The 14872-nt window shown below is 40.8% G+C and overlaps 1 protein-coding gene across 2 annotated transcripts in view; it reads left to right on the forward strand.

Moving 5' to 3' along the window:
* The window catches only part of PGAP1 (post-GPI attachment to proteins inositol deacylase 1), a 68299-nt gene that overhangs the window by 35422 nt on the left and 18005 nt on the right, over window positions 1-14872 (forward strand). For both annotated transcript variants that reach the window (XM_054044294.1, XM_054044295.1), the window contains exons 14-22: window positions 2390-2465; window positions 2781-2854; window positions 2962-3013; window positions 4281-4347; window positions 7586-7694; window positions 8131-8169; window positions 13523-13616; window positions 14277-14367; window positions 14614-14811. In XM_054044294.1, the coding sequence (XP_053900269.1) occupies window positions 2390-2465; window positions 2781-2854; window positions 2962-3013; window positions 4281-4347; window positions 7586-7694; window positions 8131-8169; window positions 13523-13616; window positions 14277-14367; window positions 14614-14811 (800 nt within the window). The remainder of the gene's footprint in view (window positions 1-2389; window positions 2466-2780; window positions 2855-2961; window positions 3014-4280; window positions 4348-7585; window positions 7695-8130; window positions 8170-13522; window positions 13617-14276; window positions 14368-14613; window positions 14812-14872) is intronic.

Genomic DNA, 14872 nt, shown 5'->3' on the forward strand with positions numbered 1-14872 from the left:
AGGGAAATCATGTCTTACTAATCTATTAGAGTTCTTTGAATGGGTCAACAAACATGTGGACAAGGGGGATCCAGTGGACATAGTGTACTTAGATTTCCAGAAAGCCTTTGACAAGGTCCCTCACCAAAGGCTCTTACGTAAATTAAGCTGTCATGGGATAAAAGGGAAGGTCCTTTCATGGATTGAGAACTGGTTAAAAGACAGGGAACAAAGGGTAGGAATTAATGGTAAATTCTCAGAATGGAGAGGGGTAACTAGTGGTGTTCCCCAAGGGTCAGTCCTGGGACCAATCCTATTCAACTTATTCATAAATGATCTGGAGAAAGGGGTGAACAGTGAGGTGGAAAAGTTTGCAGATGATTCTAAACTGCTCAAGATAGTTAAGACCAAAGCAGACTGTGACAAACTTCAAAAAGATCTCACAAAACTAGTGATTGGGCAACAAAATGGCAAATTTAATGTGGATAAATGTCAAGTAATGCACATTGGAAAAAATAACCCCAACTATACATACAGTATGATGGGGGCTAATTTAGCTACAAGAAGTCAGGGAAAAGATCTTGGCGTCATCGTGGATAGTTCTCTGAAGATATCCACGCAGTGTGCAGAAGCAGTCAAAAAAGCAAACAGGATGTTAGGAATCATTAAAAAGGGGATAGAGAATAAGACAGAGAATATATTATTGCCCTTATATAAATTGATGGTACGCCCCCATCTCGAATACTGCATACAGATGTGGTCTCCTCATCTCAAAAAAGATGTACTGGCACTAGAAAAGGTTCAGAAAAGGGCAACTAAAATGATTAGGGGTTTGGAACGGGTCCCATATGAGGAGAGTTTAAAGAGGCTAGGACTCTTCAGCTTGGAAAAGAGGAAACTAAGGGGGGATATGATAGAGGTATATAAAATCATGAGTGTTGTGGAGAAAGTGGATAAGGAAAAGTTATTTACTTATTCCCATAATACAAGAACTAGGGGTCACCAAATGAAATTAATAGGCAGCAGGTTTAAAACAAATACAGGGAAGTTCTTCTTCACAAGGCACACAGTCAACTTGTGGAACTCCTTACCTGAGGAGGTTGTGAAGGCTAGGACTATAACAGAGTTTAAAAGAGAACTGGATAAATTCATGGAGGTTAAGTCCATTAATGGCTATTAGCCAGGATGGGTAAGGAATGGTGTTCCTAGCCTCTGTTTATCAGAGGATGGAGATAGATGGCAGGAGAGAGATCACTTTATCATTGCCTGTTAGGTCCACTCCCTCTGGGGCACCTGGCATTGGTCACTGTCGGTAGACAGGATACTGGGCTAGATGGACTTTTGGTCTGACCTGGTACGGCCATTCTTATGTTCTCTCTTCCTTCTGTTTTTCTGCTTATTTTTAAGAGAGCTCAATATACATTAATACTTTCCTAGTACTACGTTTTCATGTAAGTAGCTGCACTAGCTTTGACACAAATGTTTTAGTGATTGAGAATATGATAATAGGTGGTCTGTATAATCATGAATAAGAAGGGAGATTGTTTCATAGAGAGACCATCTTTCTGTTAACTAATAACTTTCAAGCTATAAACAGCTTGAAAACCACTTTTATAAAGGAAAGTGAGAAATACGGATTTTAAGGTGAGGTGAGAGAATAGTTTTAAATGAACTAAATATATTTTATAGATTGTGGACCAGATTCTCAGCTCAGCTCAGTCCATTTGTGCTGGGGCACAAAGCATAGTTAAAGCTGGCATAATTGGCCAGCTAAATATTCTTCGTGTGTGGGAATCCTTGAGGGGCACAGCCTGCCATATACCACCCTCTTGTGCCCAGAATAGGAGGCACTGACTTAGGCTTGGTCTACACTAAACCCCCAAATCGAACTAAGGTACGCAACTTCAGCTACGTGAATAACGTAGCTAAAGTCGACATACCTTAGTTCGAACTTACCGCCGTCCAGACGCGGCAGGCAGGCTCCCCCGTCGACTCCGCGTACTCCTCGCGGCGAGCAGGATTACCGGAGTCGACGGGGAGCACTTCTGAGTTCGATTTATCGCGTCCAGACTAGACGCGATAAATCGAACCCAGAAGTTCGATTGCCTGCCGCCGAACCAGCGCGGTAAGTATAGACAAGCCCTAAGAGATACTAGCTCTCTGGCCATGCCGCAACACGTTGCAGCTGGGTGAAAATCGGAGCAAACTACTCTAAAGTTGTTCTGGCTTGTGCTAGTGGCTGAACCAATGGCTGGCCAGCCACTGTAAGTGAAGCATGGAAATGTGACTTGCAGCAACCTTTGAACGTTGTCGTTTGCCTGGGGTTCTGAAGAGAGTATGGCCAGACTCAATGCTCTAGTTTTATGTTCATTTCAGATCTATGCAATAAAATAATATGTCTATGTTGCAGTTTACTTTGGACTGTGAATTCTTTAAAGAGGATTCCCGAACAGTACAACTTCCTGTAACACATCTTTTTTCTTTTGGTAGGTATAATGCACTGCTCTTGCAAAACTTGAAAACTGCATTTGTTGGCATATTTTGAGTAATAAATTTGGCCTTAAAATACTAAAACATTGATCTTTGGAGTGAAGTTCAAAGATAATTTCCTATTAAGCAAGCCTTATTTCACCCTCTTACTATTAGGGATTTCATAAATATTGTATATCGGGTGTACATGTAAAGTATCTCAACTTCCAAGAAAAACCTTAGATGTAGTAAACTTTTCAAGCAAATCAGTCTCTAGTCCTTTACTTTTAGATTTACTAATTGGAAATAATATAGGGTTGTCATTTCTACAGGGCTTTCTTCAAGCAAAATTGTATTAAATTCAACTGGTTTAATTTACAATGTACAGCTCCAACACTTTGGCCAGGTAAAAATACTGAATTAAACAAAATTGATATTAACTAACTAGTTCCTTTTGAAATGCAAGTGAATAAATGTTTTTTGGGTTTTTGTTTGTTTGTTTGTTTTGTTTAGATATACCAAGCTTTTAAAATCTACATTGAGAGCCACTGCCAACCACACAAAGGTAAATTTAATGTTTTCCTGAAGTGCACATAAATGGTTGCAGTAAAATATATTTTTGACAGCTTTTTTTTCTATTGTACATCTCCCAGATCTCTCATGTTCCATACTGTAATGTGATTGCTATCAAGTTCTTTACTTTTTATATAATTGTTTTTGCTGTGAAAGTTGCCAGACTGAGCGCTCTGGAGACTGAAATCCTCTGTTCTGTCCAGTGAATAGATAAAATATGGGCATTGTCTGAACAAGCTTCCCAACCCTGCCAGTGTGCTTCACCTCTCTTTCTAGAAGGACCATTTGTAAAGGTGAGGGAGTAGTCTGGTCTCCTTAACCATTCCATCCTTGGTGTCTCTGCAAAGAGAGGTGCCACTTATATTAGTGAGCTTTGGTTAGGTTGACACTGTCTCTCACTATCTGGGCTATGAGTTCTAGAGTCCTTGTATGGCAAGGGTTTTCAGTTGCTATTGACTGAAGTAAAATCTGAATTGTTGACTTAGGGATGAGATGCTCTGTGTCTTATTACTGCTTTCCTGTATCATTTAGACCCTTCAGTTTGGTGTAGAAGATTTTTATGGCTTTTAAAAAGAACCCAAATCATCTTTGCGCAGGTCTCAATCTGTTTAAACACTTCTTTTAAACAAAAGCTGGAAAAAATTCTGTTGTGAATACATGTTTCAAAGAAAAAATCTATAATCTATATCACTGGGTATGTGGGAGAGTGGTTCTAAATGAAAATAATTAGCAAGGATTTATCTAGGTTCCTGAAGATACCATGCACCATGGAAGATCTTGCCAGGACTACAAAACGGACACAAAAAGAAGATCTAGGCACAGTGGGGTGCCTGTTAAGTTTTCCTACTTTGCTTATTGGAGGATAGTTGACACATTTCACTCTTAACGGTCATATATTGATAGATAGATTGAGATATATACATCTCTCTCTATATATATCTATCTCACACACAGGCTATTCCAAACTTTATACTGTCAACCAAATATGAACTCTCAATATATTATTATATGGCTTTCAATTTAGATTTCTTTCCATACAGATTGATATAGTCTATATTCTCCATTTAATCTTGTTTTACAAAGTATCAATAGTGATTTTTAAAAGTGCAAATTGTAACAGTTGTTGCAGGTATTTGAAATGTAGAAATAATCCAATAGTCATGTTATCCATTGTGTTGAACTGTGAATGAGCTACAGTAATTTTAATTTCACATTTCAATAATGTTTCATAATTCATTTTTACTTCTATTTCTTTCCAGGAAGAAAAACTAGTGTTTACAGACTCCACATACCATGGTCACATGAAGACTCAATAACTGTCTCTAAGTAAGGTGTTTTGAGGTTCTGTTTTTCCTTGTTATCTTTCAAAGTAGAGTTTACATCCCAGACATATTAGAAGAGTAAACTTTCTGGAATTAGATTTCAGTTTTAGACATTTGAGCTGCCTCTCTCTTCCTCTAAATACCAGAGATAGTTCAGATCTGTCCATGAGATTCAGGGGATTGGCTGCACCGCTTGCACCAGATTCTCTAAATCCACCAATGAAGACAGATGAGTAGTTCAGCGCTCTCCCTTTATATATTGCAAATTTTTGCTTGTAAAGCTGATTTAGGGGAAGCAACAAGTAAAATCTTGACTCCTCTCCCTTAAGGGGCCAACGTTTCCAGTGCTGTTCTTTCTCTCTATGTGCTCCCTCCTCTCCCATCAGTGTAGACAGGCCATATCCCTGCAGCAATCTGAAGTTGGAGATGTTATATCTGTGCAGGAAAACCTCCCAGAAGCTGTAGAAGGGATGCAGATCTTCACTCTGCCAGGAGTGGAGTCTGGGCAGCTTGTTATGTGTGTCTGGATTTCTCTGTTCTCTCTCTCTCTCTCTCTCTCTGTCCTCTTCAGCCCTTGGGACTCGGCAAACTGGACCCTCCTCACTGATTGACAGCTTTTCAGTAGTAAATCTAAAATATCCCACAGTTTTGGTTCTGAACCACTTCTAAAGGGGAAAAGCGTCACGGTTCAATTGCATGTGCTTTAAGTGGATAATTGAGTCATTTGGTAAGGAATCTGGCATCTTACCAAATGACACAATTATCCACTTAGAGCACATGTAGTTCTCATGCACAGTTCTCATTTTCTCCTGCCTAAGAAGATCTGGGCTATCTTGGACATTCTTCTTATTCCTTTCCAGCTATATTTCAGAGGATGAGGAGTGAATACCAGGGCTCAGAACCCTGAGATAAAGTCTAAAATAGAACACCAGGCAAGGAGGAGACTCATTTCCTAAAAATGAGCGCTGTCACAAATCCTCCAGAAGGATAATCTGAACTAAAATGGTCAAAACCCAGAGGGGGGGAAAAAGCCAGAAAAAAATTCAGTTCTTCATTTTCCACGATAACCCTGAGCCATAGAAGCTTGAAAGGTTCCTTTCCTCTCCAAGATACTCTTTTAGTCCCTGGAGATGAATGTGGTGAAGAGGAAGACCAAGCTTTAAGCCAGGGCAAATAACTTTCTAGGGTGTGAGGGCAAGCCACGTGAATGGGAGAGCAGATGGGCAACATAGAATTGTCCCTGATCCAAGTAGTATTTCAGCTGAAATCCTGGGAGATAGGCCACTCGTTTCCATAAAATTTGCTTCTTGGTTGCAGTCACATTGGCCAGAAGAGTCTCAGAAATTTTATTCTTGGAGGGCACAAGCCTTACTGCATTTTCCTTAAGGACAAATGGGGTGGGTGTTGCGTGCCTCAGAGTCATTCCGTATCATAGGAATTCGTTCTTCCTTCATTTTTACCTGAAGCCTTAGCGCCCTAAAGGAGCAGCATGGCACATAGTAGATACGTGAAGCTCTGTTTAAAATATACGTGAGTAGAACTGTTCAGTTCTGGAAAATGTCATCAGTATTCTTTTACCACCAGCTTACATGTCTGGCCTTGGAGGAATCCAAATCCTCCATAATTAAGTGGATCAAGTGCTGTATCATAGCATAACAGAAGCCAAAAGGGATGAGAGCCCACAGAAAATGTGCCATGGGGTGGCATCCTGAATAGAAAAGATGACAGCCATCACAAAGGAAATCTTTAAGCAGCTGTCTGGTCAACACCATTTAAAGCACTACACAGAAGCACCCTTTGGAAGTATGCTTCTAACAGTGCTTCTAAATTAGATTAATATTACTGATTTTTAGAAATGGGGAAAACTTTTTTCCCCTGTATTTCTCCCTATTAACTATTCCTTGAGGTATCTTTCTGATGGCTTCTTCAGGGTCCATGTATGTAGTTAACACAACTGAATAAGATATTTCTGTTAGATTATATTTACTCTAGTAAGAAGAATTTAAGCCTAGATTCTCTGCTGCGCCAAAGCTCTACTTGGTGTAATCGGGGACGGGCATCAGAGTTGATTATGACCTGGAAGCTTCTTTAACCTATGCTAGCTGCCAACTGGGGTGTAGCATGCTCCTCTGTACCCTGACAGACTCAATGTCCCATGGCTATGTGGAGGAGGTGGCATAGAAGCTTGTTACCTGGGCTATCAGTCCCTGGCGACTCCTCCATGCCGCAGGAATTCTCACCAGGGAAAAAAAGGGTGACGTTCCCTCTTTGTGCTCATAAAGGTGAACAAAAAGGACAGAGCGGGGCAAGCATCTAGGCCTAGTGTATCCATGGAGGTTTGGAAGTACATGGTGGGTAATAGCAGAAAAGACATGAACAAGTTTGAACTGCCTCCAGTATTTGCAGGAGGAGAAGTGCAGCCAATTATTTCAGACTGGGGAAGTCAGTCCCTGAACATCAGGTAACACAGTCCATTTATTTATCTGACCTACACTGTGATAATGCTTATGGTGCTTTGAAGAAATATTCTTTCATATAAAACAAGTTCCAAAATTCATACTGTATTTAATGGTTAGCGATAACCTAGTGACAATTATACTTTTATGCTCTCTTAGGCAAGTACGTATTTAAAATAATCTACAATTTATTCTAATGGTTCTCATAAATAACCAGCTGCTCTGGCCAACATCAAAAGCTTGTTGGGTTTGAGGTTAGAACATAAAATGGGTTTGAAATAGGATTAATTGTAATACATTGCAGGTTACAGTTAGATTTAATGTTTTGAAAATAGCCTTCCCTGTTCATTTCATGAGCTCTGAAGATTCTCACTTTCCTTTTTTTTTTTTTTTTTTTTTTGCACATATTCATCCTCCTCAGCTCTTGAAGGCTCAAGCCCCAATCGACAGTTTACTTGCTGAGGACGGGATTGAATTTTTTGAGTCAATCAGAGCCCATCACTCACTTAGCTCACGTAGGAGTGTTATGAGGCCTCCTCCCCTACGGGATTGATCTTGAAGTCTTCCTTTGTTAGTACCCTGGCCCATGCCAGCTCAGAGAAAAAGAGACTTGGATTGATATTCTTCATGATCGTATAAATCACCACCACTATGCCATCAGGCTGGTCCTTGCTGTGATGCTTTTATATGTTGCTAGTGTTTTGCAGCCACTTGTATTGAACATGCTAAAATATTGCTGTATCTTTTGATTATAACTAGAGCATTTACTAATCATTTTCCTTTCAGAGTTCCATCTTTTACTGAGATTTCTGCAAAACTGCACATTGCACAACCTGAAAATGACAGCACTGTTGCAGTATTAAATATTTATTCATCTTCAGATTGTCAATATGAAGTAAGTAACGGGTTATTTTCTTTACCATATATAATTTGTCTCTCTATCTGCATATTTTGAGGAATTAACAATTAACGTTTTTATTTCTTGCTCATCAAATCTAAAGGTGTTTAATATTCTCAATCACTTTTTATTTATGTCGTGCAGTTAAAAGTAGTTTGGAGCAGGTGAAGGGCTATTAAAGGTGGGCTGATGTCTTCAAACAAATAAAACCTTTTAAAATATTGAGCTTTCCCTGTGTGTGGGTGATATGATGTACATTTCAACTACCGATCTGCTGCTGATACAGAGTAATTTTTTTCTTTCAGAATGCCAAAACCTGAAATATAGTGTTAATGTTCTATTTTTTGTGCTTCGCATTATTCAAAAGGTTCATCACTTGACAGTAATATACAACAAAATATTAAAGTTCTTTTTAATATGTGTGTTCAATTAGGTAACCATCAAGACCTCATTCTCACAAGTTCTTGGGCAAGTAAGGAAACCCTTTTAATATTTAATTTTGTTTTGTGCATCACTAGTGTAAGTCTGTGGTTGGCCCTCTTGCTTAATGCCAGACTTAAATGAAAGTACATGTGACATTCTTGAGTACTGTGTCTTGACTGAAGTAAGTCTGTCCTGTATCTGAGAAAATTATGTGGACTATAAAAGCAATATTTCAAAAGAATGATGTATGGAACCCAAAGTTCTGCCAAAAATAGTTTTCGGATATTTTTTTTTCTTTTAAATGTGTATGCGCTATTTTAAAACTAGCTGTTTTACTATGCCCTTCTTGGATTCTCTTAAGATAGAGTGTGCGTGTTGCTGTAAGATACCATCCAATGTTAGATTAAAGTATTTTTACTCAGCAAGACAACATACCAGGATAGATGTTGCCCTAAATTTTTAAAGAATTATAAAAAGTATTCTAGCTTTCCTCAGATCTGTGTAGATTTTTTTTTCTTTTTTTTTTGGTATGGATGGGTTCTAATATATTTTGCACTGATTCTGTCATGGCAAGTTGTACTAAAAACAAACATTTGAAATTTTTAATAATAGTTAATGGTTAATAACAGAATTAGTAATTTGATTAGCTGTGACTACAAGCTGTTTCAACAAACTAAATTGAACCAGTTAGTGCGCAGTGGACAAGTGACCAGGGAGGAGTATAAAAATATTGCTCAGGCATGCAGGAATGAAATCAGGAAGGCCAAATCACACTTGGAGTTGCAGTTAGCAGGAGATGTTAAGAGTAACAAGAAGGGTTTCTTCAGGTATGTTAGCAACAAGAAGAAAATCAAGGAAAGTGTGGGCCCCTTACTGAATGAGGGAGGCAACCTAGTGACCGAGGATGTGGAAAAAGCTAATGTACTCAATGATTTTTTTGCCTCTGTCTTCATGAACAAGGTCAGCTCCCAGACTGCTGCACTGGGCAGCACAATATGGGGAGAAGGTGACCAGCCCTCTGTGGAGAAAGAAGTGGTTCGGGACTATTTAGAAAAACTGGACATGCACAAGTCCATGGGGCCGGATGCGCTGCATCCGAGGGTGCTAAAGGAGTTGGCGGGTGAGATTGCAAAGCCATTAGCCATTATTTTTGAAAACTCATGGCGATCGGGGGAGGTCCCGGATGACTGGAAAAAGGCTAATGTAGTGCCCATCTTTAAAAAAGGGAAGAAGGAGGATCCAGGGAACTACAGGCCAGTCAGCCTCACCTCAGTCCCTGGAAAAATCATGGAACAGGTCCTCAAGGAATCAATTATGAAACATTTAGAGGAGAGGAAAGTGATCAGGAACAGTCAGCATGGATTCACGAAGGGGAAGTCGTGCCTGACTAACCTAATTGCCTTCTATGATGAGATAACTGGCTCTGTGGATGACGGAAAAGCAGTGGACGTGTTATTCCTTGACTTTAGCAAAGCTTTTGATACGGTTTCCCACAGTATTCTTGCCGCCAAGTTAAAGAAATATGGGCTAGATGAATGGACTGTAAGGTGGATAGAAAGCTGGCTAGATCGTCGGGCTCAACGGGTAGTGATCAATGGCTCCATGTCTAATTGGCAGCCGGTTTCAAGCGGAGAGTCTCAAGGGTCGGTCCTGGGGCCAGTTTTGTTTAATATCTTTATTAATGATCTGGAGGATGGTGTGGACTGCACTCTCAGCAAGTTTGCAGATTACACTAAACTAGGGGGCGTGGTAGATACACTAGAGGGTAGGGATCGGATACAGAGGGACCTAGACAAATTAGAGGATTGGGCCAAAAAAAACCTGATGAGGTTCAACAAGGACAAGTGCAGAGTCCTGCACTTAGGACGGAAGAATCCCATGCACTGCTACAGACTAGGGGCCGAATGGCTAGGTAACAGTTCTGCAGAAAAGGACCTAGGGGTCACAGTGGACGAGAAGCTGGATATGAGTCAACAGTGTGCTCTTGTTGCCAAGAAGGCTAATGGCATTTTGGGCTGTATAAGTAGGGGCATTGCCAGATCGAGGAACGTGATCATTCCCCTTTATTCGACATTGGTGAGGCCTCATCTGGAATACTGTGTCCAGTTTTGGACTCCACACTACAAGAAGGATGTGGAAAAATTGGAAAGAGTCCAGCGGAGGGCAACAAAAATGATTAGGGGTCTGGAGCACATGACTTATGAGGAGAGGCTGAGGGAACTGGGATTGTTTAGTCTCCATAAGAGAAGAATGAGGGGGGATTTGATAGCAGCCTTCAACTAACTGAAAGGGGGTTCCAAAGAGGATGGAGCTCGGCTGTTCTCAGTGGTGGCAGATGACAGAACAAGGAGCAATGGTCTCAAGTTGCAGTGGGGGAGGTCCAGGTTGGATATTAGGAAACACTATTTCACTAGGAAGGTGGTGAAGCACTGGAATGCGTTACCTAGGGAGGTGGTGGAGTCTCCTTCCTTGGAGGTTTTTAAGGCCCGGCTTGACAAAGCCCTGGCTGGGATGATTTAGTTGGGAATTGGTCCTGCTTTGAGCAGGGGGTTGGACTAGATGACCTCTTGAGGTCCCTTCCAACCCTGATATTCTATGATTCTATGTTCGTATATCAGTAAGAACTGTGACTTGTTACACTTAAGACACTTTTTAATATTAACAATGTGTTTTTAGCACTAGCTTGGGTCACTTCCCTTCCTCCATTCCACTTACCACCCAGCTTTATAAAATCAGTAGGCAAAGATACAACAAATGATAAACATTAAGGGCTTGTCTTTACTGCATTGTCAGCTTGAGCTATAACTCAAGTTTTTCTCCCACCCCCTGACTCCCATCTATGCCCAAAAATCTTTAGGACAAGTTAAGTGGTATTTTAAACTTGAGCTAGTTAACGCGTTAGGGCATGGGAATGGGTGAAGCTTGAGTGGGGATGCAGCAGCTGGAATTAAAACAATTCATCAGCTGCTTATCCAGTCACTCTGTGTACCTCAAGTGTTGTTTTGCAGTATGGTCACTCTCACTCCAGCTAGGCTAGCTTGAATGGAGTAACTAGAGCAGAGGTGGGCAAACTACGGCCTGCAGGCCATATCCGGCCTGCGGGACCGTCCTGCCAGGCCCTTGAGTTTCCGGCCGGGGAGGCTCACCCCCGGCCCCTCCCCTGCTGTCCCCCCTCCCCTGCAGCCTCAGCTCACTGTGCCGCGAACGCTCTGGGCAGCGGGGCTGCAAGCTCCTGCTGAGTGCAGCGGCATGGCTGGCTCCGGCCGGGTGGAGCAGCTGTCAATCCTGCTGGCTCTGAGCGGCATGGTAAGGGGGCGGGGAGCAAGGGGGTTGGGTAAGGGGCAGGAGGTCCCGGGGGGCAATCAGGGGACAGGGAGCGGTTGGATGGGGCGGAGGTTCTGGGGGGGTGGTGCAGATAGGCATGGGAGTCCCTGGGGGCCTGTCAAGGTGGGGATGTGGATAGGGGTCGGGGCAGTCGGGACAGGGAGCAGGGCGGGTTGGATAGAGGGTGGGGTCCCGGGGGAGGCTGTTAGGAACAGGGGGTCCCAGGAGGGGGCGGTCAGGGGACAAGGAGCAAGGGGGGTTGGATGGGATTCTGAGGGGGGCAGTTGGGGGCCAGGAAGTGGGAGGGGATGGATAGGGGATGGGGATCAGGCTGTTTGGGGAGGCACCGTCTTCCCTACCCGGCCCTCCATACAGTTTCGGAACCCCGATGTGGCCCTCAGGCCAAAATGTTTGCCCACCCCTGAACTAGAGTGTAGTAACTCAAGCTAATTTGTTGCTGTGAAATCAAACCCTTTGTATTTACCTGAGTGCAAAAGGGTTAGGGAAACATAAAAGGAATTTTTTGCCTATGTCAGACCTAACTGAGTCCTGCCCAAAAGCAGGGCACAATCAGAGGACCCAGAAGGATTCTGAACAGGTCTAGACAATATGGTTGCAGGAGAACCAGCGAACATCGGAATCTTGTCTATGCTAGAGTTCCCACTGTTAGACTTAAAATGGTGATAGCAACTGTGGGAGATTTTATAAGGAAGAGGCTAATGTAGATGAGGCTAAAATGTAGACTAGCAGCCAAACCTTTCTGAAGCTTCCAGAGGTGTTTGTACTTGAGTCAGGCACAATGCCTCCAGGAGCACCATTGGGACAGTGCACCTGTGCAGAACCCAGTGATGGGCTGTGTCTGAATAGCATAATGGAGCACTGAACAAGAAAAATCTTGCACTACAGATCACTGGCACGTGCTAATGATGGACTGGCTATGTAAGTAGAAATTCCCTAGTTCCAAGTGAGGGGTAAGACTCGATTGTGCCAGTCCTCAATCACTTATTTAGACTTAAACCTCTGAAAAGGGTGCTGCAGTGGGTGTTCTTCACCTTGCCTCCAGGTATTTATTTTGTTCCATTGAAGACATAGAAATGTTGCTTGGTGGTGAACATAACTTATTCTAATGGCAAAAAACCCTCTAATTAGAGTCGTCATCTGTTTCTTCGGCAGACATTGTCATACAGGAAGGATGCATTTCCATGCTAGAATCAGTAGAAATAGACAGGCCATCTGAAGCTTCATGGTACCAAAGTACTGGTAACTAAGAATGCTGTTCACAAGCATCTCCAAAATGTATACATCAGTCTAAAATATTTCCACCTTTCTAGCCTCCCAGAAGGTGTCTCTATGTTACGATGTACATTTAAAAAAACTTATTAGCTGTCATTTTAGGACATCAGTTACACAGATTTGGCAAAATAAAACAGCTTTGTATCATGAAATACTGGTTTATTGGATAGTTAACATGGAGTCTTTGAATTATACTCTCCTGTTATCCTAGTTTTTTACTAAATTCTGATGCTGTTAATGAAAAAGGAATAAAATATTCACTAAACAATCGTACCTGTCCGTTTTGCTCAGTTATTTCCTCTCTGTCACTTGTTATAAGTATTTTTATGTTTCTATACCAGTTCTAACTAATGTCTAAAACTGTGATTTGAAAAGCTCCTTGGCTACATACTTACTGGCACTGCAGACAAATGATTATCTCAAACTGATTTCTAAGTTTTGTTAAATATATTTGATTTTATCAGTGAAACATGATTCAGATGCAACGGTATTCCTTCCACATTTATCCTGACTGCAAAATACTTTATCAGAACCACATGTAATTTGGTATTTTATTTCTAAAACCAAACACAATCAGGTGGCCATTCAGGAGTATGGTTCGTGGATATTTATCAAGTATAACTTTTATTGCTAATGGGAGTTGCTGAAGCATACACATCAAGGGGAAAGCAGAACCTGAACCTCATGAAAACAATTTCATTATTGTTCCATGAGGTAACTCATGTTAATCTTTTAAATCCTTTTTGGCATGCTCAAGTTAACTGTATAATATCCTTGTTTTCTAGGTAATAAGGTTTCACAGTGGTTCCCTTCCTGTGTATGTTATTTCTAATATGCTTCTTGCATATGGAGGACAATTAAGCGCCTTAATTTCAACAGGTAACATTGTGTAAAAAGATTTGTTAGCCACACTTTTTTTTTGTGTGTATAGTAGTCATATCTTCATACATTGTGAATTTAGAAACCACCATATTAATATTCTCCTCATATGAAACATCACTGTAGTTTTTCTTGTGGTTTACGATCATATTAATCCCTCAGAATTAAGAGTTTTCTTCTTTTAAGAGTTGGGCCATGATATCAAACAAACAAACAAAAAGGAGCACAGTGTTTTTCCCCATTAGTGTCCTCCTCTAGCGACATTCTGCCCTGGTCAGAAGTTTAAGAAAAAAATAGGGGTAGGACTTATTTTGAAAGAGTTAAAAATAAACTGAAATGTGTGCAGGAAACTGGTAATCTCTTGTCACTAAAAGCATCTTTATTCCAGCTCAGGTGATGTTAGTATCGGTCACAAACTTTTTTTTTATCGTGTCTATCTATCAAAAACTGTTGTCCCATGCCATCTGTTTCTGAGCAATCAACTGATTAATAAGGATTTTGAACAAGAGCCTTGCTATTGTACAGTAATAGTCTTAGTATGTTATCATTCTTATTTTCACTTTTGAAGCTTTGTGTTTAATTTCATTTTCTGTTTTTGTGCTTTTGTTTTGAACTTTGTGGCAAGGTATGAATTGTGTCTCGATAATTTTTTTTTTCTAGGCCACTGTTCAGATTTTGTTCTTGCACTGGGTAGAGCAGCCAGACCCTACAAAGTGGACCCTTTTGTGAATGTTGTTAAATTTCTATTGGGGTAAGTTATTTTCTGTTACTTGTTTTAATTTTGTGTAGCAGTTTCCAAAGTGTAGAAGTTTTATTTATATGTTTTTTAAAAACAAGTAGTAGTCTTTTATTTTCTTTGTGATCCTTTGATTCAGAGACATCTTTTGCCATGTGATGTTGATCTGATTAAAAGGCTGTAGTGTCAGGAATAATTATGTATTTTTTGTTGAAACAGTGACCAGAAAAGATAACTAATATTTCTTTCATATTTTGGCAGGTTTAACTGGTTTAAAGATATATGGAATGTATTGTTTTTGCCAGAGTTGGATGCTGTTTTACTGAATAAGCAGGATATGTGGTTCCCCCTTGTGTCCCTGATTCTATTTCTTTTTGGGACAGGAATTGCCTACTGGGGTGGCATACTCTTCTCTTCATCTCTAAGGCTCTTGTCTTCATTGTGGTTATCTTTGACAAGGTAAAGCAGCATAATACTTATCTTCCTGTAGATGACTGCAACAATAACAAGTAAATCAGAG

This window comes from Malaclemys terrapin, chromosome 11 (assembly GCF_027887155.1).
Source record: "Malaclemys terrapin pileata isolate rMalTer1 chromosome 11, rMalTer1.hap1, whole genome shotgun sequence".
NCBI lineage: Eukaryota > Metazoa > Chordata > Testudines > Emydidae > Malaclemys > Malaclemys terrapin.